The sequence below is a fragment of the Sapajus apella genome, unplaced genomic scaffold (genome assembly GCF_009761245.1).
Source record: "Sapajus apella isolate SASKATOON/1434 unplaced genomic scaffold, GSC_monkey_1.0 scaffold53, whole genome shotgun sequence".
Classification (NCBI taxonomy): Eukaryota; Metazoa; Chordata; class Mammalia; order Primates; family Cebidae; genus Sapajus; species Sapajus apella.
Window position 1 is genome coordinate 14,293,241 of NW_022436993.1, and position 22,685 is coordinate 14,315,925.

Consider the following 22,685-nt stretch of genomic DNA (forward strand, 5'->3'; position numbering starts at 1 on the left):
GTCTAAACCCAAACGACAGTGGGAATAGTCCTGAAATAGGCTTGTCGGGAAGCACGCCCATCTCTACCTAAATTTAAGTTCCGAAGTTCTCATTTGTTTAAACATGTCCTGTGATTTATAAAGATACGCTCAAGTGTTTTCTCACAGTTCATGATCCTTTCTCTGGATTGAACCCAACAGCAATACTCTGTCACGGTTCATCTGCAGTAAAGCTTTCTCCTGAGTATGTTTCTGCCTTTAGGACTTTAAAATGCTTCCGAGCTTGCGTTTGTTACCGTTTAGGTCCAGTGGGAGAATTATTTGGTGAGCTTCATCCTGGAGTTTTCCTCGTTTTGGTTTCAGTTTGTAGAGCACATGGATAGACCGGAGATAAGTTTTCCTGAGTCAGACACATGTGCCTGTACCATATTTTTGTTTATTATTCGCAGTTGGAACTCAAAACAGACAACAACCCCCAATTTCCCTTATGTGCTCCCAGCGAACTGCTGTCTCACGAAAGAGAAATAAAAAGAAAAAAGTGCCCCCAAAGACTGTGGAACCTCTTACTGTGAAACAGAAGCCCAGCGGGTCCGAGGCCGAGGGGAAGGCAGCGGTGGCCTCTGAGCTATCTGCTGCCCAGGCAGCTGAGCCCACCTCCCCGGAGAAGAGCCGCGTGCTGGGATTCGGCATTGTTCTGGAATCACCTTCCTCAGATGTAAGTCGCTATTTTCTGGCTGCTGACTCTAATGCAATGTAACTTTCAGGAATTTTATAGTATTCGTACATTTTCCTTTTGACAGTTAGAGAAACTTGCAGGATATATGTGGGACAGAAGAAAAGAAGACTGGTAATATTTTTCTTGTCTAGAGCTTTCTTTTCTGAAAATTTCATGCCTTATTTATGTAGACAGGTTTCCAGTCTTTGCCTCCAAAAGGAGGAGGGTGATGGCATAAATAATCTGCTCCCTAATTTCTTTTGCATTTTTAATTTTGTAGTGGCAGTTTTCAATTTCCGTAGCGTAAAGACCTAAAAGAATATAATTAGATCTTTTGTAGACGGGCATAAATGAACAGAACCATGCAGATAAGGTCATACCTTTCTGGAAACACAAACTAATAATAAAAAAGGAGCAGTCGTGCTAATTCTATTTTATAGATGCAAGCCACACTGCTAATTAGGTGGCAGCGCCATGCCATTTACTCCGTGTAATGATAGGTTAACGCTTTGCAAAGGTTTTTCTATTTTAATATCATAGCCAGAACATTGCCTCAGTCCAGAACGTTGCATGACATCCGAGATAACCATCTGACTTGCTATTTTACATTCATAGGGCCATAAATGAGTTTGTTTAATAGTGCAGTATATTTGCAATTGCATTTCTGTTTACAATGTCTTTCTCTAAGTATGTTTGTGTTGTGAACATTAACTTGTTGGGAGAGTTCTTAAAATAAACAAGAATGGGGGATCTGTCATTATCCGATTGCATAGGATGAGAATCCTGCTGCGAATTTCCACAGGCCTGTATAGGATTGGAGGTTGGCCGTATCTTTTAAACTTTACATAGGAAACAAATTGCTATTTTTTAAAAAAGTATTCACTTTCAAATTGTGGGAAGACAGTTTGCTAGAGTCTATCCACATTGGGTCTTACACAAAGGGAGGGGACAAAAATAATCATCTTGTGACTTTTTTAGATTGGAAAGTTGTTGGAACTTTTACCTAATCCTCAGTGTTAAGGGTTTTTTTTGTTTGTTTGTTTTTGAAAAAAGAAATCTATAAACACATGCTACAAATGTTAAGAAGTTCTTCCAGACTAAAAATTTAATTTAAAAAAATCATTCATGATGATAATGTTCTACCCTGGACCAGTCAGCTCATGCGATGGTATCATGTTGCTATTGCAGCTAGGGCTCTGAGTCAAACCCCAGGTAGATCACATACTCGGAAACAGAGGTAAATTCAACACAAAGCACATTCAGTTCTTACATTTTCTGAGCAATTTTTTTCTTTTTTGAGACAGAGTCTTGCTCTGCCGCCCAGGCTGGAGTGTAGTGGAGTGATCTCGGCTCACTGCAACCTCTGCTTCTTGGGTTCAAGTGATTCTCATACCTTAGCCTCCTGAGTAGCTGGGATTGCAGGTGTGTGTCACCACACCCAGCTAATGAAAACTGGGTTAGCTGTTGATTGTCTTGGAAGAATAATATGCTTCTAAAGAAGAGTGAGGCCGGGCACAGTGGCTTATACCTGTAATCCTAGCACTTTGGGAGGACAAGGTGGGTGGGATCACCTGAGGTCAGGAGTTCGAGACCAACCTGGTCAACATGGTGAAACCCCATCTCTACTAAAAATACAAAAATTAGCCGGACGTGGTGACACATGCCTATAGTCCCAGCTACTCAAGACTTGAACCACTTGAACCCAGGAGGCAGAGGTTGCAGTGAGCCGCGATCACACCACTGCACTCCAGCCTGGGTGACACAGTGAGACTCCGTCTCAGAAAAAAAACAAAAACAAAAAGCAAAATCGTAGGATTGGGCAAGTGGCCCAGTGTTGCTGGAACAGCTGTCTGGCTGGCATTGGTAAAAGTAGGGTGGAGTGAGAGTGCAAAAGCCTAGGTGTACGGTGGTGAGGCCTTCAGCCTTACCTGTGGGCTGGAGGGGGCCATTGCAAGTTTCCAGTAAAGGAAGAATTGTGCCTGTATTGTAGAATCGTAGCTGGAACAGCATGTGGCTGACAGAGCGATGGAGAGAGTGGGAGGAAGATGTGTGCGGCCCGCAAGGCAGGAGATCAGGAGGGCTGGACAGGAGCAGTGTGCCTGGAAGGAGGAGCAGGGCGAGCCGCTCAGGAGGGATGCAGAGACTGAGTGGGAAGTGAGCCCCGGATTCCTGTCTGGGAAACTCACTGGGTTACAAGCTGGGACTTTAACTGAGATGCAGAGCAGGGGCAGCATAGGCTTTCAGCTCTGGATGGAAGGAATAGTGAATTTCATACCCTCAACACGTTCGCTAGATACCTCCAGCACAGGAGAAAGATTAGCACTAGAAATGATGGACAGTGACGCTGGAAACCCATGCTTTATCACTTTTGTAAATGTAGAGTTTTCAGTGTATAGAGTTCCCCTGTTTGCATTGTGACTCTTAGTGTCACCCAAATGCCAGTGTGTATACCCATGGCACAAACACGAACGTGAGGGCCCACAGGAGTTGTCAATCATGGCAGGTCAGCCACTGTCTTCAAACTGGTAACAATAGTCCCTACTCAGACACAGAAAAACACTAAGTTCCAATTGGAACCAACCGAAACGTTAAAACGACAGAGTATTGTGAGCGTCAAATGAGACACAGTATATGGGAAAATCCTGTTGCAGTGCCTGGCACATAAAAGGTACTCAGTGTTATTTGTTTAACCTGTGAAGGAGGAAACATACATTTGCATTAAGCTCAATGTACAAAATGATCTTAGGAAGCATGAAGTCTAGGACTTAGCTCTAAGGAGAGCCCCCTTCTCAGTTTCACTGCAGTTCACTGTTTTCCCTCTTCCTCCTCTCTGTACCTACCTACTCCCCGTCAGGGCGCTACTGTGATTTGAACGATCCTCCTGGATAGAACTTCCTGTCCTGTTTGGTAATCATTTACATGATAATCTATCCTTCCACCCCAGCTTCTCGAGAGCAGAGACAGACTATGATTAATAGTAATAATACTTACTATCTGCTTTCTATGGGCAGCCTGCACAGGTTCACACAGCCAAGAAAAGTGGAGTATGTCCGCCACCCCAGGTCTGTCATCTGCCCTTGTCGGCTGCAGGAAGGACTGGTGGGTGCCTATTCTAGCCCAATGCCTGTGTGTGAGGGACACCCAGTCACTGTTGAGGGTCTGATTATCATATGAAAGACTGAAAGTTTCAGCTGTTGCTGTTGATGCTGTGTACTTGGCAGTTTCTTGGGGAGAACGTCACAGGTCAGGGAGCAGGCTCTGAGGTCAAGCTGCCTGGGTTAGATTCTCAGATTTGTGACCCTGAGCAAGTGAGCCTGACCTCTCCCCTCTCCATCTCTCTCTGTAGAACGGGGGTAGCAAGTGCTTATCTCCTGGAATTGGCCTATTGGAGGAATTAGATGACGTCATCCTTGCGGAGCACTGGGAACAGCACCTGGCTCATTTTAAGCATTCAATAAATAGTAGTTCTTTTTCTTTTTTCATTTTTTTCATTTTTTTGAGACGGAATCTCTCTCTGTTGCCCAGGCTGGAGTACACTGGCAACAATCTCATCTCACTGCAACCTCCACCTCCCGGGTTCAAGCAGCTCTCCTACCTCAGCCTCCTGAGCAGCTGGGATTATAGGTGCCCACCATCAGGCCCAGCCAATTTTTTTGTATTTTTAGTAGAGAGGGGGTTCCACCACGTTGGCCAGGCTGGTCTCGAACTCCGGACCTCAAGTAATCTGCCCACCTTGGCCTCCCAAAGTGCTGGGACTATAGGCGTGAGCCACCATGCCTGGCCTATTAGGGTTCTTTTTTTAACCTTAGCATTCTTACCTAAGTATCTTTATGGGAATAAATATTTTAAAATAAAACTTACCTATCAATGAACAAATACACTTGAACAAATAGTGTTTTTAGAAACGGAATAGCCTGAATATTTCTCTTTTAGGGCAGGACTATTGGGCCCTTTTGAAAGTAGCACAGAAGCAGAAACCCCAAACTAAATTTCACATTTAAATATAGTATTCAGTTTTTTATTCATGAGTTCACAACCCAATACGCTACCAAGGTGGAGACAAGACAGTTGTGAGCTTCTTATGGTCACTGTTTTTCAAGCTTGCATGTACTGATTTGTGTTTTCAGAGCAGATATACCTGGCCTAAGTTTGTTTTGTTGTTGCTTTTTGTTTCTTGTTTTTCGGCTTTGGCGAAATACTCAGACTAGTTTTTAACAATGTTTTAATAATAGAAAATGTTTTTCTATTTGTTCTTACTATAAATAGTCTCTAGTAATCCTAGATTATGCCAGTTTAAAAGTTTACAGAAGATAAATTGTGGATATTCATCGGAATATCTATATCTGAAATCTGCTTTTTTTTTTTAAATTGAGACAGAGTCTCACTCTGTCATCGAGGCAGGAGTGCAGTGGTGTGATCTCAGCTCACTGCAACCTCCACCTTCTGGGCTCAAGCCATGCTCCTCCCTCAGCCTCCAAAGTAGCTGTGACTACAGGCGCCTACCACCACGCCCAGCTAATTTTTGCGTTTTTAGTAGAGATGGAGTTTTACCATGTTGGCCAGGCTGGTCTCAAACTCCTGGCCTCAAGTGATCCGTCCACTTTGAACTCCCAGAGTGCTGGGATTACAGGCGTGAGCCACCGTGCCTGGCCTTTTCTTAACACCTTCTTGGTCCAATACAGTGATCCCCTGGGGTGATGTAATGTAAACCAAACAAATGATTTTTTAAATTTACTCATTGACACATTGGGATTGAGGCCGTGTATGCCTGAGAGTATAATTCCAGCGCAGGCTGTGGGAGTTCTGATCCTTTCTTCATCATGTATTAGCTGGATAATCTTAATCAAATTACTTCACTTCTCTGAGCCATAGGTTTTGCATCTGCAAATTGGGGATAATAATAGTAGCCATTTCAAAGGGTGAAGATCAAATTAGAAAAAAATCTGTATAATATGTGTTAGCCTAGGGCTTGGAATACAGTAAGTAGCAAATAAATATTCATTATATCACTGTTTTCCAAGGCATACTGAAGTGTATGAAATAGTCCCTGCCCTTGAAGGAGCACATGGAGGAAAATTCACAAACAGTAATTATGATAGTGTGGGATGCAAGCTATGGCACAGGCAGGCAGGTTACCTGGAGCCTGGAGAGTCTCAGAGTGGACATCTTGGAGGAACCATTCCAGTGGCCTTCGGAGAGAAGAAGCTAGGTTGCAGTGGTTAGACTCTTACACATTTTGGCTCAAATATCTTCAGCATAAATCAAGCCCTGGTCTTCAGAGTCATTAGTTCATTACCTGAGGAAGGAAGAAGCCAAAGGCCTCTCTAAAAGATGGGAATGTCTCATTATGCAAGTACATGGAGAAACTTTCAAGGGACCAAACAGTATTCTCTTTTCTAAAATTAAATGCTTAGTCCTACCAAAATATTGTCCACTAAAAATGTCTGTGAAGAATTGGCTGTTGGATGACTTCTTGTCGTTTTTATCCTGTTCAACATTCACTGTAGGCTCTCCTGTAAATTACACATACTTTTGGATAGGACTTTTGGCTGAGCATTTTTTGCTTAATGAAAAGAGGGCAGCCACCTTCCACTGTGAGCCTCAACATAGGACCCACGCGTGCTTCTCCCTCATCCACACTACGGTTCAGGCCCGCTATGTCCCCAGGCCACCTCTGTTCTGAGCTGCTCGACAGGAACAGCCATGCCGGTGAGTGTCCAGTCCCACACACTCTTGTGGCCATCCTCCTCGTGGGCCGTGTTCTCAGATAGCATTTAATAATTGACAGGCTAAGCATGTTGGCTTCTGCCTATAATCCCAGCACTTTGGGAGGCCAAGGCAGGAGGATTGCTTGAGGCTAAGAGTTTGAGACCAGCCTGGGCAGCGAAGCGAGACCCCCCACACACACACAAAATATATAAATACATATATTTTAAAAATTGGCTGGGCATGGTAGCATATGCCTGTAATCCCAGCACTTTGGGAGGCTGAGGAGGGAGGATCACTGGAGGCCAGGAATTCAAGACCAGCCCAGGCAACAAAGCAAGACCCTTTCTCTACAAAAAAAAAAAAATTTTTTTTAATTTACCGGGCACACACTTGTAGCCCAAGCTACTTGGGAGGCTGAAGTGAGAGGATCACTTGAACCCGAGAGTTGGAGGCTGCAGTGAGCTATGATCGTGCCACTGTACATGAGCCTCGGCACTAGATTGAGATCCTGTCTCTAAAAAATATAAATAAATAAAATTTAAGAATAGAAAATAAATGATAACAGTGATTCTTGCTATGTCCACCTGGGGTGGACGTAGTTACAGGAACATTTAGTTTTTATCAGACAGAAGCAGATCACATTTATGAGCAAAATTAAATCAGTTATGAGGGAAGTTTGTGTTTTAAAATTTCGTAAACCGAAGAACATTTTCCTCAAAGTAGATCTAATACACTGCAAAATAAACACTAAGAACAAAAGATCGTTGTATATAGTAGCATGAACATAGACTAAATTCACATCCTTTAAGCATTCTTATAAATCCTGTTACAAGCTTTTCAGCCCCAAATCAGTTAGTTTTGTTCAGCAGAATGCTGCCTCTTTGTCTATAGTTTTCTTTCAGCATTTTGTCCTGAGCCAGCCTGAGACTGACCCGCAAATCCCCACCAGCAGATGACCTTGTCCAAACAGTCCTGTGCACGTGCCTGCAAAGGGGATCCTATATCATACACAGAATCTACACACTATTGTGTGTAATTTATTAATCTGCCATTGAGGCCGGGCTCGGTGGCTCACGCCTGTAATCCCAGCACTTTGGGAGGCCAAGGCGGGTGAATCACGAGGTCAAGAGATCGAGACCATCCTGGTCAACATGGTGAAACCCCGTGTCTACTAAAAATACAAAAAATTAGCTGGGCATGGTGGCGCGTGCCTGTAATCCCAGCTACTCAGGAGGCTGAGGCAGGAGAATTGCCTGAACCCAGGAGGCGGAGGTTGCGGTGAGCCGAGATCGCGCCATTGCACTCCAGCCTGGGTAACAAGAGTGAAACTCCGCCTCAAAAAAAAAAAAAAAATCTGCCATTGAAAATCTGGGGTTAATGCCCAGTGTGATTATTTGTGAGCTTCTTTTAACCAGTGACCACATGTTGCTTGCTATGTGTCTTACTGTCACTTACTTATTAATACCTTATATAAAATAGCCTGTTAGAAATATTCCCTCAGTGGTTAGCTATCATGATCTCCTAAAAATTGTCTTACATTTTATTCTTTTTTTTTTTTTTTTGAGATGGAGGCTCTCTCTGTCGCCTAGGCTGGAGCGCAGTGGCGTAGTCTCAGCTCACTGCAACCTCCGCCTCCCAGATTCAAGCAATTCTCCTGCCTCATCCTCCTGAGTAGCTGGGACTACAGGTGCATGCCACCACACCCAGCTAATTTTTTGTATTTTTAGTAGAGACAGGGTTTCACCATGTTAGCCAGGATGGTCTCTATCTCCTAATCTTGTGATCCACCCGCCTTGGCCTCCCAAAGTGCCAGGATTACAGGCGTGAGCCACCATGCCCGGCCTTACTTTTTATTCTTTAGATTATCCAGTGAAGTCACATGATACACTTATGGGGACTTGAGAGTGTAACAGGGACAGAGGGGTGGGGATGGAGCATTTTCATTTACCTGGTTAGGAGATTCCTCAACCAAACAAGATCTTAACCCCAGCTGCTTCTAAGCAAAGGGAGACCACAGCTGAAATGCAAAGAAATTAGTGAATGTCTACAGGCCTGGATCCAGGGATATTTTCAATAGTCATTATGACTGTGTATGCTCTTTTTGCCTCCAGAACTTCACCCAGTGTAGATGAATAAGGGAAATTCAACATTTCATACATTGTTGCACTAAGTGGCCAAGGTACCTAAAATAGGCAGGACATAGATGAAAATCCAAATTTAGGCTGGGCATGGTGGCTTACGCCTATCATCCCAGCGCTTTGGGAGGCCAAGGCAGGCGTCTCATTGGGTCGAGATGGAGACCATCCTGGCCAACATGGTGAAACCCCGTCTCTACTAAAAATAAAAAATTAGCTGAGCATGGTGGCGTGCGCCTATAGTCCTGCTACTCAGGAGGCTGAGGCAGGAGAATTGCTTGAACTGGGAGGTGGAGGTTGCAGTGAGCCGAGAACACGCCACTGCATTCCAGCCTGGTAACAGAGTGAGATTCCATCTCAAAAAAAAAAAAAAGAAAAGAAAAGAAAATCCAAATTTAGAGTGGGAATTCAGACTCCCAACCTTTAACATGACGACTCTAAGTGTCGTCAATTCTGCCCAACTTTAGACTGTTATTTTGAACCATTCGTTTAGATGTCATCATTTTATGTCATCATATTATTCATCATAATATGTCATATTATTTCAGTAATCAGTAAAATCTCATTTGCTTTCTATTTTGGCTTGAGTATCAAATTGTGAATCTGTCAAGAGAAGTCTAGTTTTTAAATGATATTCATTTGGAAAAGTGTTACTTTCTATCATAGCTATCAGTAAGCAAAGAGATCTCATTTAAACTAGAGCAGTAAACTAAGAGATTCAGTGATACAATTAAAGAGCTTGATCCTGTTTTTAAATATATGTACAAAGATGTGGATCATTATATGATAGTTATCCACTGTGTTTTTATTTATCAATTTGAGGAAATAAACAGATTTCATAATAAAAATAAGCGATTAGTGAACATCAGCTTTTCTTTGTGTTTCAGTAAACAAATTTGCCCTGTTTTGTTCTTTTAAGGCGTTGTTGCCTTGTGGCACCTGGCACAGGTAGATGGCGTTGGCGCTCACCCACTCCTGGCTCAGAAATCTGAATAGGAGACAGGCTGAGAAGAACAGGAAGGACAGAGCCCAGTCATCTGTGCCCAGCTGCCACTGCCACCACCGTTCCGCTAACCAGACTGCTTCCTCCTTTGCAAGGTGCTTGCAAGGGAGTGAGTTCATGTTCCTTGATCTGGAAAGAACAGTTCAAAATAACAGTATTTGGCAGTAGAAAGTGGAATGGAAAGCAGTGACAGCTCCTGCATTGGAAGTCTCTTAACTCTGCAGAAACCTCCAGATACTTAGTTGTTAGGAGTTGCAGCAGATGCCAGAAACAGCGCCTGTAGCTGTCTCCTGAATCCCATCTTCAAGGTCCTGTTAAAATACTATCCTGTCCCCTCCTGAGTCCCAAGAGTCCCCTTCCTCCCGCATCCCCAGCAGCCAAGTCCTGCCTGATGCTGTCTCAGACAGCGCTTGCTCTGTTCTCTCGTGTTTCTCACGTTCAGTCTTACAGGATAGTTACGTGTGCACGTCTCATTTGCAGAGCCCGGCTTCAGATTCCTACACATGGTGGGGACTCGGTGATTAGGTTCTGAATCAGCTGGGTCTGTGTTGTCCAGGTCTTCCAACTCATGGAGTTACCACATGAACTGTTAGAAGATGCAGGCATGCCAAGCACAGCATGGCAAACTTTCAAACCCACTTTCCTTTTACAGGGATAAAAGATCTCTGAATCAACACCAGGCATTTTAAATGAATTCTTTCATACTGTTTTGTTTATTCTTACAAATATCTGCTGGGCGCAAACTGGGTGCTTGACACTCCAAATACGAGAGTCCTCATTCCCAGTGAGAAATGCAAACTCCCAGCGAAGTCAATGCTGCGTGAAAAGTGCTGTAAACAGAGTTCTTAGAAAATAGCCTGAGCGCTTGAAGAAGGGAGTGGTCAGTTCCGACTGGCAGCTCATTCAGGTCATTGTTTCCCAAACTAGGGTCCAAGTTCACTGGATGAATCAAAGGGGAAGTCTCAGAGGTCAGAGTTTTAAGTGCCTGCTTAATGGTATTGGAATCAAACTGAGATTATATAAATAATTAGTGTCCTTCCCCTTCCTCTCTTGCCATTAAGAACTTTTGAACCACCCTAGACCATCAAATAGCTGTGAATAGCGGCTTCTGCAAGACAAACTTTTTTTTTTTTTTTTTTTTTTTTTTTTTTAGGACTCAATTTTGTTCTTGTCCTCCAGGCTAGAGTGCAATGGCACACGATCTTGGCTCACTGTAACCTCCGCCTCACGGGTTGAAGTGATGCTCCTGCCTCAGCCTCCTGAGTAGCTGGGATTACAGGCGCCTGCCACCATGCCCGGCTAATTTTTGTATTTTTAGTAGAGACAGAGTTTCACCATGTTAGCCAGGCTGGTCTTGAACTCCTGATCTCAGGTGATCTGCCTGCCTCAGCCTCCCAAAGTACTGGGATTACAGGTTTGAGCCACTGCGCCCAGCCAAACTTGAATTTTTTTAAATAGCTTTCAAATGATAAAAGAGCACTTAGCAAAAATCCAAGATCAGTTCATTTAGAACAAAAGTTCCAAATGCAGCACAGGATTTGCAAAATAAAATTCTAGTTATGAATAAAACTTCATCTTAGGTTATGATGGTAAAATTCCCTCAATCCTAATATTGTCTACATTGAATCATTCGACAAAGACTTACTGAGTGCCTGGTATATACCACCTCTGTTCCAGGAATTAGGGATGCAGCCTCCAGCTCAGACAGCCTCCTTTGGAGACCTGGACCAGCAAGCAGCAAGATCCAGAAGTCAGGGGGAAAGTCTGACAACCTGGCTCTTACAGTGATATTCAGCAAACATTCAGAGACCGAACATTGAATGCCAAAGTGAGGCAGAGACATGAGATGACTTTCTGGATATTCCAGTTAAAAATCCTGTTTGGAGGGACCAGGCCCAGGCTCCTTCCTGTGACATCCAAAGAACTTAAGCCATGCTCTAAGCACTGTTTACTTTGACCATAGGTGGGGTGGCATGTTGAAAAGTGATAAGACAAAGGCAAAAATAACCATTCTTATTTTCCAGGAGAGAAATTCGTCCCAGATCCTCACATTTCTGATGCGATTTAGAAACTGTAAGGCAGGGCCAGTTTTGCAAAGTGACAAGTAGGGAATCTAAGAATCAGCTTTGATAGCACATCTTAATTCCGTGAGGTTTTCTTCAAACTTTTTTCCTAATAACAGTTTACTAATTGCATTTCTTCATATTAAAGTTATTATTTTACAGCTACCATGTTATAATTAACAATAAACCAAATGACTTAGTAGTGCAGGTTATGACTAATGAACTTTTGTCTGTTCCACAAGAAGTTATTGAGTGCCTGCTATATGCTAGATCCTAGAGATAACAAAGTCTGAGCTTCAGGATCAGCAAGGGCTGCACTCTAATAAATAATTATAATGTAGCGTAAGAAATACAATCATATGTCTGCTAAATGAACAGCGGGAACAGAGAGTGGTAGCTACCTCCACGGGCAAGAAGGAGTTAGGAGATCAATTCATTTGGAAGGCTTTGTAAAGGAAAGGTACAAACTGGGTTGAAAGATAAAAAGGCGAGTTGTAAAACTCATGGCGTGCTGTTGGAGAAGGCGTTCTAAGCACTGAGCGTGTGCGATAGTGTCCAAGTTGAAAGGCGCCTTGGATGTCTTCCGATTCCATATCCCAGTCAGGAAACGCCTGCTAGGGAACATTGGTTTTCCAAGAGTGATCTGGGACATAGTTACATTTTCCTCCCACAAGCAGGGATGGGGAGTGGATTTAAACTGCCTGGGAAACCTGCTCATCATTTTTATGTATCTTATGTATTAGTTTACGAAAGTTTCTTTGGGGGAGAAAATAGCTCCGTAGCTAAAAGCCAATGGCGTAGAAAGATCTAGGGGCCCTCTGGGGTAGCCCCACATTTGTGTCCTTGGGTGGAAGAAATCGAGTTAGTGTATGAGAAAGTGATCTGTAACTGTACTGTACTGAGCACATTTGAATTATTTCTCAGTCTTTTTTTTTAATGATCTCTTTGAGCCTTAGCTCCTTCATTTCCAAAATGAGGATATTTCATCCTGAAGTCTCAACTCCCTGTTAGCTCTAGAAGGATACGACTTTGCGGTTATCCAGCCTTCTCTTGGCTACTTCCTTTTCCATTGCTTTTGACAAGGCCCAGTATTGGAATTAGAGCCTCTGGTTTTGTGAGTTATAACTAGTTGTTGGTTTTATAAATCACAGATAGTGGCACACAAAGCCGAGAGTGTTTTCATTTGTAGGTGATGTACATTTCAGTTGCTAGTGATGTCTTTTTTTGTTGCTCCTGTACCCAAAGTCAAATGCTTCAAATCTTGCTTTTAATGAAATATTTATGTTCTTTTGGTAGCCAGAAGTACAACTTGCTGAAGGCTTTGATGTGTTTATGCCCAAATCTCAGCTGGACTCTATACTGTCGAACTACACTCGCTCAGGAAGCCTTCTGTTTAGAAAACTGGTGTGTGCGTTTTTTGATGACAAGACTTTGGCTAACTCCTTACCCAATGGGAAGAGGAAAAGAGGACTCAATGACAACCGGAAAGGCCTAGACCAAAATATTGTGGGTGCAATAAAAGGTTGGTCTGCATCATTTCATTTTGTGGGTTCTTTGTTAGCTTTGCCTTCATTCTATAAGGATGCAGCTGAAACTGCAGTAGACTGACTAGTGGCCAGTTTCATTTGCCACTGGCAGTTTAGCCATTGGCATGGCTTGTGGGTATGAGCTCTGTGATTCACCACCCCAAATACCACTAGAATTCATTATTCAAGATAATGTTAATGTGTTAAAATAATAATTTAAGAGCCGGTTTGATCTGCTGCAGAACCAAAAAGAAGCTTTTTTTCTTATGTGACTTTTAAAATGCAGGTAATTTGTCATTTCTAACTAAGAGCTTCCTCAAAATATGACGTCAACTTAAATTTTTAGTTATAAATGAGAATAAAACTATGATCCTTTTTAAAAAGAAAAAAATGATAAAGTAAAATGGTTCTCTCCAAAGTTTAGAGTTGCTTTACGAGGTTATTGCTTCTAAAGACATTTTAAATCTAAGTGACCTTACTGTGACAGCAAACCCTGTACGGCCCCACATGTGGCTGGCACGCTCTGCTCCCTCTTGTTTTGTGCCATGGAGTCATGCCAGCTCCATTCAGAGACCACCATGGGCCTCTTCTCCTTACCTCCTTTGAGCATGCATCTGTGTTCCACTGCGTGACGGTGGCCGCGCAGGGACATGTGGGAGCGCCTCTGCATTCATATCCAGTGCTACACCCTAAACCTACTTCTCTCAACTTAAAATGTCCATATTCACATTCAGGTGGCTGTAACTTTAGGAAATAGAAGTACTTAATTCTTACCAAAAAGAACATTAACCAAGTCTCAAATCTAAACACAGCTCCGTGAAAATGAAACTCTGAATCAGGCCTTGCTTAAAACTGGAATGACAGATAGGGGTGCGGTGCTTACTAGCTCAGTTCCTGCCTTGTACAGTTGTGAAGTGGGACTTACTCAGAGAGCTTTCTCTGCCCCCTCCAGTTCCCCATTATCTAGCAAAATGAGTAAATGAATTCAATAGTGTTTAAAGGATTCTTGAAAATCCACAATTAACTTTATAAAATAATACAGTTTTTAAATGGAACTAGCAAGTACCAGGCACCCTTTGTTCATGGTCAGGAGGACATAAGCCTTCATTAACAGAGAATTTCTCATGCACCATCAGAATTTTTTAACTAAAGTGACAGTTGAGTTGTATTAAATACGAAAAGCTACAGAGGTATCACAAACTGTGCCATTTCTGAAAAGAATGATTCAGGCTGAAGTGACACTAAAAACAACATGGCAGCATTTGAAAAATGGTCAGTGATGTACATAGGACTTCCTGAAGTGAAGAGGGGCCCTTCTCAAAATAGGAAGGTCAAGGCTACTGATGCTTTTCTGAAATACAGCCAGAAATGGTTTTAATTTTCCTTTTTTTTTCCCAGGGCAGCATATTAATATTATGAAAGCAGTTGGAAATTAGGGAACTGTAAATGACCGTGGTCCATTTTAACGGCAGTAGAAGAGTTATCCTAATGATAGATGGTAACGAAATAGATCGTGACAAGTGGTTCGATGAGGGTTTCTTCTGCCGTTTTCCATCTAGATTGGACATCATGCAACAGTTTGAAAAAGTATATTACAGGCCGGGCGCAGTAGCTCAAGCCTGTAATCCCAGCACTTTGGGAGGCCGAGGTGGGTGGATCACCGAAGGTCAGGAGTTCAAGACCAGCCTGGCCAACATGGTGAAACCCCGTCTCTACTAAAAATACAGAAAAATTAGTCAAGTGTGGTGGTGCACACCTGTAGTCCCAGCTACTCAGGAGGCTGAGGCAGGAGAATCGCTTGAACCGGGGAGGCGGAGGTTGCAGTGAGCTGAGATCACACCACTGCACTCCAGCCTGGGCAACAGAGCCAGACTTCATCTCAAAAAAAAAAAAAAAGGTATATTACAAATAGAGGACACACCTCATTTCCTCCACTGCTCTATTCTATAAATATGGCAATGAGGCTTTTGCTCCCGTTATATAATAAAATAGATAATTCCAATTGAAGAACTTAAAATTTCTTTATAATTAAATCAATTAAAATTCTATAATAACAACACAGTGACTTTTAAACAAATAGAAATCCCATAAGCTACCAGCAACCTAAATCAACAAATAGTTTATTTATTTGGAGTGTTTATTCATAGACATATAGACATATATTTTGATTTTGATTTTTTTCCTGATTACAAAAATAATACATATTTATTTTAAAATGCAAACGATTTAAAAATGTATGGAAAACAAAAAGGCTACTGTAATCTTTCTCACTCTTCCAAGGTTATGGTGCACATTCTTACAGTTTTTACTAAAATGTGAATGTGGCGTCAGATTTGACTCTTTTATAAGAGCATTTCTTTCATTCTGGTCAACATTTCTACCTGATTTATGCTGATGATTTCTTGTAAGTTGCTTAAGGACACGCTTTGTCTTAATTATTTTTTTTATTAACTGTTGTTCTTGAAAGAGCTCAGGAAATGCCACCTTAAGAAATGCTGCTTTGGTACACAGATTATTTCAAATTGTGGGTACTTGGGGAATAGCAGATGCAGGGAGGGGTTGTCTCTGAACTCTCTTATCTGCCCAAAGACAGATCCTCCAAAAGGAACTCAGTCGCGAACCCCCTCCCTGGAAGTGTCATGAACCAGAGGGAATTAGATCACAGGGCGAGGGCACTGGAGGTGATACCACACCCAGAGAGACTTTGTCACAGGCTGTCACCTGTTCTTCTGAGGGCCCTTTCATCGTTCCCCCAAACCATTTACTGTCCCCTAATTTGTCTACTCCATCTTCCCTCCCCTCTTCCTACAAAGAGGGTATGTAAGCTTCTAGGTCTCACTCTTCTTTCCTGAGGTGCCCCTGTGTACATGACAAATGTGTACTTTTCTCCTGTTAACTTACCTGCTATCAGTTTATTTCATAGACTCAACTGAACCCTCAGAGGGTAGAAGGAAAGTCTTCCCTACCCTGCACACATCACTGAGAGCTCACACAGACCAGGATTTCCGTAAATGCACGTGGGATGAGTGAAGAGGCATAGGTTTTTATTTTTCATCTTGACTTTGACATTAATTTATTGACATAATGGGCCTAGTACTAAATACCCATCCTCATGTCTTCTTATAACTCATCTGGAATGACTGACATTAAAACATTCTTGTAAATTTCTACCAGATAGTAAAATACTAATGAAAGCTAAACCGTATAAACCAAAATTGAATATAAATTTGAATACAACTCTCTTAACTTCCTAATACATTTTTTCTTAACATATTTTCCTTAGTTAAAAGTAGGTTAACCCACATATTACAATACAAAGTGATTTTAAGAAATAGCTATTGGCCAGGCGTGGTGGCTCACGCCTGTAATCCCAGCACTTTGGGAGGCTGAGGCAGGTGGATCACAAAGTCAAAAGGTAAAGACCATCCTGGCCAACATAGTGAAACCCCATCTCTACTAAAAATACAAAAATCAGCTGGGCATGGTGGCGCATGCCTGTAATTCCAGCTACTCAGGAGGCTGAGGCAAGAGAATCACTGGAACCTGGGAGGCGGAGGTTGCAGTGAGCCGAGATAGCTCCACTGCACTCCAGCCTGGTGATGACAGAGTGAGACTCCATCTAAAAAAAAAAAAAAAAAAAAAAAAGAAGTAGCTATTAATTGAAGGTCTGAGGGAATAGCTATATCCAGTTGTTTTTTTGCTATTGGTAGAAATTTTTTTAAAAAAGAAATTTCCCTAACCCGAGTCTTTCAAATCTGAGTAATATGGGAATGTGGTAAATGGTTTCTTCATGCGTAATAGTGCTGTACCAAGGCTGTCCTTGCTGTTCTTACTGTCTACCACCCCTTGGAAACAATTTTGTAAATATTAAATGTACCGGATTTCTTACTCAATCTTTCGTAGGATAATGTGCCAATAGTATATTAATTTGAAAAATCCTGTCATCTAGGAACATAACGAAGACTGGTTAATTTTACAAAATCTCAGAAATGAAAGTAACATTAGGAGTTCAAGTGATTATTAGATTAGTTAAAACAACAATGGGAAAAAGATGAATGAAAATCTATAAAATGCTTATAGGTAGGAACAGAAATGAACTGAAAAAAAGTTTGTTGTGGAGGTTATTAACAAAGCTTTTTGTAGTGGTAATTAATATTCCCCATGACAGTATCTTGAAAATAAAATATAAGCCTCTTTTGTAGAGATTGTATTTTTTACATAATCTCATCTGTTTTATGGTGACTGACAATAGTAATTCATTAAAAATTTGTTGGTAAGTATGACTCAAAGTATTGCTGATGAAAGAGTTTTTAATTAGAAACACTCACCTGAGCATTTTGAATTAACGAAGAAGCAGCAACTTATGATCTTACTAAGTAGAGTCTTAGGTTTTAGTGCTGGGGATAAAGCTTAGAATCTTGGATTTGATTTGGAGTTGATTTTATAGCCAGAGTGGAAGCTATGTTTTTCCTTACCTGCTGAGGTTAGAATTGGTCCACATCTAGTTCTTGCTGTGATATACTCAGTAGACCATGCAGATTAACGTGGTTAGAGTTGTATAAATATGGTAGAATATTTAAGTCTCTGAATGCGCTTCAGAAAATACAGTTGCAATGAAGCAATTTTTAGAACCACAGTTGTAGGATTTTTAATTCAGCTTCATAGTGATTAGTTGAGAAAGTTTTATTACTATCAAACTGCCCTGGAGTCTTGAATCTTCTTGCATTCGGTGGAAATTACATCTGCATGTCAAGTGAAGGCCTTGTTGGGGGTTCTTAGTTCACTCCACTTAGCACAAACTGCTGCTCTCCTGAGAAGCCAGCACTGATGGTCTGCCTGGACAGCCACAGGTATCAGAACTTCTCTGGGAGGGACACTCCTTGGTTGATAGCACTCCAAAAAAATAAGTGCCTTCTTACAAGATTAGAATGGATGCCTGGTCGCTTCTGCTGTCACACTTTCACAGGCTCTGCAGATATCACTACCAAGCCTCTTATTTTATTCTTCTGACTCTAGATACCTATAGGGTCCATTTGTTATTGTATAGTATCTCTATTTCCATTAGGATTTAATTTTTAAAAAGTGAAATAGCCATTTTCTATTTGATGTCACTTAGGTTTAAATTAATGTGGTTGACGTGGAATTTGCATCCGATTTATTTATTTCCTGATAGTAACTTATCTGTGTTCTCAGAACGCCTTATAAGAACAAGGCTAAAACATTAGCTTGGATTTGAGCATCCCTCCAATGCTGATTATTTTATTTCCATGTATAGGAGAGAACACTGAGACTATGAGAAGTTAAATAAACCCATTTAATTTAAACAACTAGTAAGTGGTGGAATCAGGACTTACCCCGAGGACTGTCTGACTCCAATGCTATTTTCCAGCACACTAAACACTTGAGTCTTTCTAAAGGGAGTATTTGAAAAGAAAGAAAGATGTCCCACTTTTTAATTTCTGTCTTAAACTTTACCATTTTGGATTCTTTATAAATTCCACTAGGACATACGAACGATTTCAGATGACCAGTTACTTATTTGTGCATAGCATATTCAAAGTGATTTTCTGGTTAAAATATAGCTAGACATCAATTTCTTTACTAGTGTCAGGGCAGGTCTTTTCTTGAAGATAGTAAGAATCAGTCCCATTGTGCTTGGGAGGAAAAAAGAAGTCTGATCCCTTCCGTCGAGAAAGAGATACTTCTGAGACACTTCAGTACATAAAACCACAAGGAAACAGCTTGGGAGTAAACACTTCATATACCTCGTGTTCCAAAGTTGTATGTAAATCAAATTCTAGTTTAAACGTTTGGCAATCAGAACCAGTTGACGAGTGCTGAAGGGAAGCATTCATCAATTGGTTCTGATTGCCAAACGTTTAAACTAGCTTTTGGGAAGATGATTCATCACCTGTTAATTTACCTTCGTATTTTTACATATCTGATCTGCTTAAAACAAGATATGTTTACATAATACATAACATCGGTATAATTACATCAGAAATATTGTTTGCCTCTTGGCTGCGTTTGTAACTCTCACCTGGTTGTTGTTGTAGTCGGTACTTTCCCACAATTTATGAAGGCCCAGTGACAAGGAGGTCATGTTGAATCTCGGCTGTTCTCTATCTGTAGCCCTCTATTTCCAGCCCCTTCCGTGGTGATTCTCATGTTAGTGTGCATCAGAATTTCCTGGGGTGTTGGTTCGAAATTCAGACTTATGGGTCCTATGCTCAGAGATAGATTCAGTGGGTTTAGGGTAGTCCCAGAAGTCGCATTTTGAACACACAGCCCCAGGGGATTCCGATTGCTTTCAGATGCCACTTGGAGCAGCAGCACAGTCAGAGCTCCCGAGTCCAACAGCGCTAACAGGTATCGATCTGAGTCTAACAGCAATGACGGGTATCAGCCCCAAGTCTAACAGTGATGACGGGTATCAGCCCCAAGTCTAACAGTGATGACGGGTATCAGCCCCGAGCCTAACAGCAATGATGGGTGTCAATCCCAAATCTAACGGTGACGATGATGTCGGCCCCAAGTCTAACAGCGATGACGGGTATCAGCCCCAAGTCTAACAGCGATGACGGGTATCAGCCCCGAGTCTAACAGCAATGATGGGTGTCAATCCCAAATCTAACAGTGATGATGATGTCGGCCCCAGTCTAACAGCGATGACGGTGTCAATCCCGAACCTAACAGTGATGACGATGTCGGCCCCCAGTCTAACAGCGATGACAGGTGTCAATCGCGAATCTAACAGTGATGACGATGTCGGCCCCCAGTCTAACAGCGATGACGGTGTCAATCCCAAATCTAACAGTGATGATGATGTCGGCCCCCAGTCTAACAGCGATGACGGTGTCAATCCTGAATCTAACAGTGATGACAATATCGGCCCCCAGCCTAACAGCGATGACGGTGTCAATCCCGAATCTATCAGTGATGATGATATCAGCTCCCAGTCTAACAGCGATGACGGTGTCAATCCCGAATCTAACAGTGATGATGATATCAGCTCCCAGTCTAACAGCGATGACGGTGTCAATCCTGAATCTAACAGTGATGTTGATGTCGGCCCCGAGTCTAACAGCGATGTCGGGTGTCAGCCCCGAGTCTAACAGCGATGACGGGTGTCAATCCCGAATCTAACAGTGATGACGATATCGGCCCCCGGTCTAACAGTGACGATCGGTACTGGCCCTGAGTCTTAAGAGCGATGACAGTTATCGACCTCAATTCTAACAGCAGAGATGGGGATGACATGGGTATCAACTATACACAACGGCCCCAATGAAGCTTGGGCTCCTTCAGCTGTTCCTCACCGGCACCTAGTTTTCTAAAGGCTGCTCCACCCCTCTTCTGGAATCAGTGAGAAGGAAGGTAGCCTTGTCTCAGCTGCCGTCATTCTTTGAACGTTGGGGGTTTTAAATTCTTTTTTTGTGTTGTATGACACAAGGGTCCTGGTTTCAGACACAGCTACAGGGCCTCACCAGGACTAGCTGGAATAGCTGCCCACTTCACCGAGGTGGAAGAAGGCGTTTCCAGACTCCAGCGTAGATCTCGCTTATGGATCACTAAACAAATGCCATTTCATTTGCCATACAACCTTGTTATGACAGTCTTGAAGAAAATGTAGAATCCGGCCCAGCGCGGTGGGATCACACCTGTAATCCCAGCACTTTGGGAGGTCAAGGCGGGCAGATCACAAGGTCAAGAGATCGAGACCATCCTGGCCAACATGGTGAAACCCCGTCTCTACTAAAGATACAAAAATTAGCTGGGCCCATGTGGTGCACACCTGTAGTCCTAGCTACTTGGGAGGCTGAGACAGGAGAATCACTTGAACTTGGGAGGTGGAGGTTGCAGTGAGCTGAGATCACACCACTGCACTCCAGCCTGGCGACAGAGTGAGACTCCATCTCAAAAAAAAAAAAGAAAAGAAAATGTAGAATCCCTTCTTGGCAAGCTCTTGGCCAAGGTCTCCTTGACTGTATATTTGAAGCACTTGTTCAGCTGACTTTTCCCCGAACAGTGTGTTACAGAAGATACCATCTTTGCTCCTTTTTAGATACTGGAGTAAGTCATGAGAACCCCAGAACCTTTGCAATATTTTCATTGATATCATAAACCTAGAAATCATCAGCAGGCATGAAATTTCTGCTAACAACATATTTATTGCCTGAGCCAGTGACTAAGGCATGGCCCTGATGTTAAGGAATGTGCAGTCTAGAAAGACATATCAGTGATGACCCCTAACAGAACCATGCTCCAAGACAAAATAAAATAAATGACAGATATCTATTACATGGCATGGGGAGAAGGAAGCACAGAAGATGTAATCTCACTAGGGGAAGGCCTCACCGAATAGATGATGTCTGAACTAGGCCTTGATTGAAGAGAAGTATATCAAATGCAGAGAGAATGGAAAAGATTAGCTACAGAACATGTTTAATGAAGCTTAAATTCAATAAAACATTGGGTGAAAACATTTTGCCTCCAGAACTGTTTAAGGCTCATTCTCATTGGTGAATCTTAAGTCCTCAGCAACCTACTTACCTTAATGTGTTTGACTTCATGGATATAATGCCAGTGAAATGGACTCAGAGATAGTTTACCTCCAAGCGTTTGAGCCAGAGCTGTGCTTCTTAAAGTTTAAAGTTGCTTATTATTTATTTTATTTTTTATTTTTATTTATTTTTTGAGACAGAGTCTTGCTCTGTCACCCAGGCTGGAGTGCAGTGGTGCGATCTCGGCTCACTGCAATCTCCGCCTCCCGGGTTCAAATGATTCTCCTGCCTCAGCCTCCCCAGTAGCTGGGATTACAGGCACGTGCCATCGCCACCACACCTGGCTAATTTTTGTATTTTTAGTAGAGTCGGGTTTCACCATGTTGGCCAGGCTGGTCTTGAACTCCTGACCTTGTGATCTGTCCACTGTGGCCCCCCAAAGTGCTGGGATTACAGGCGTGAGTCACTGCGCCCAGCCCAAAGTTGCTTCTTTTTTTTTTTTAATTGCATTTTAGGTTTGGGGGTACATGTGAAGAACATGTAAGATTGTTGCATAGTTACACACATGGCAGTGTGGTTTGCTGCCTCAAAATTGCCTTTTAAAGTTACCTTGGCCCCATCCCAGACCTGATGAATTCAGATCCCTGGGGCTGGGGCCACGGTGAGTCTACGCTTCACCACTCCTTCATCACCGTAAGCTCAGAGAAGGGATCTCATCTTCCTCAGAACGATGAATTCATAAGTTTACTGCATCAGGAGCAAAAATGGAAATGTGGAGAAACTTGTTAAGAAGGGTGTGGCTTTTATTGATCTTTCTTCAGCCTGTCACATAATGGGCAGGAACCAGTTGTGGATTCACCAGCAAGGATTCAACTGCAACCCCCAGTTACTGAATTCTTACAAAACCTGCCTTTTAACACCACCACTAGGACTGACAAAAACAGCCTCCTGTCAAAAGAGATGAGTTTCTGGAGCATAAACAGGGCCACTACAGTAGAATGTGCACCACACCACACTGTGGGCACCACTGCCGCTGCTGACACTGGATTTC

At 42.4% G+C, this 22,685-nt stretch overlaps 2 protein-coding genes across 9 annotated transcripts in view; both read left to right on the plus strand.

Annotated features, from left to right (window-relative positions):
* The window catches only part of BEND7 (BEN domain containing 7), a 92,657-nt gene that overhangs the window by 37,834 nt on the left and 32,138 nt on the right, over nucleotides 1-22,685 (plus strand). For all 8 annotated transcript variants that reach the window (XM_032244024.1, XM_032244027.1, XM_032244025.1 and 5 more), the window contains exons 5-6: nucleotides 429-694; nucleotides 12,901-13,126. In XM_032244024.1, the coding sequence (XP_032099915.1) occupies nucleotides 429-694; nucleotides 12,901-13,126 (492 nt within the window). The remainder of the gene's footprint in view (nucleotides 1-428; nucleotides 695-12,900; nucleotides 13,127-22,685) is intronic.
* Nucleotides 16,723-20,751, plus strand: LOC116527171 (acidic repeat-containing protein-like). The gene is made up of 2 exons (XM_032244032.1): nucleotides 16,723-19,542; nucleotides 19,698-20,751. The coding sequence occupies exon 2, from the start codon at nucleotides 19,739-19,741 to the stop codon at nucleotides 20,243-20,245; it is 507 nt and encodes a 168-aa protein (XP_032099923.1). The 5' UTR covers nucleotides 16,723-19,542; nucleotides 19,698-19,738; the 3' UTR covers nucleotides 20,246-20,751.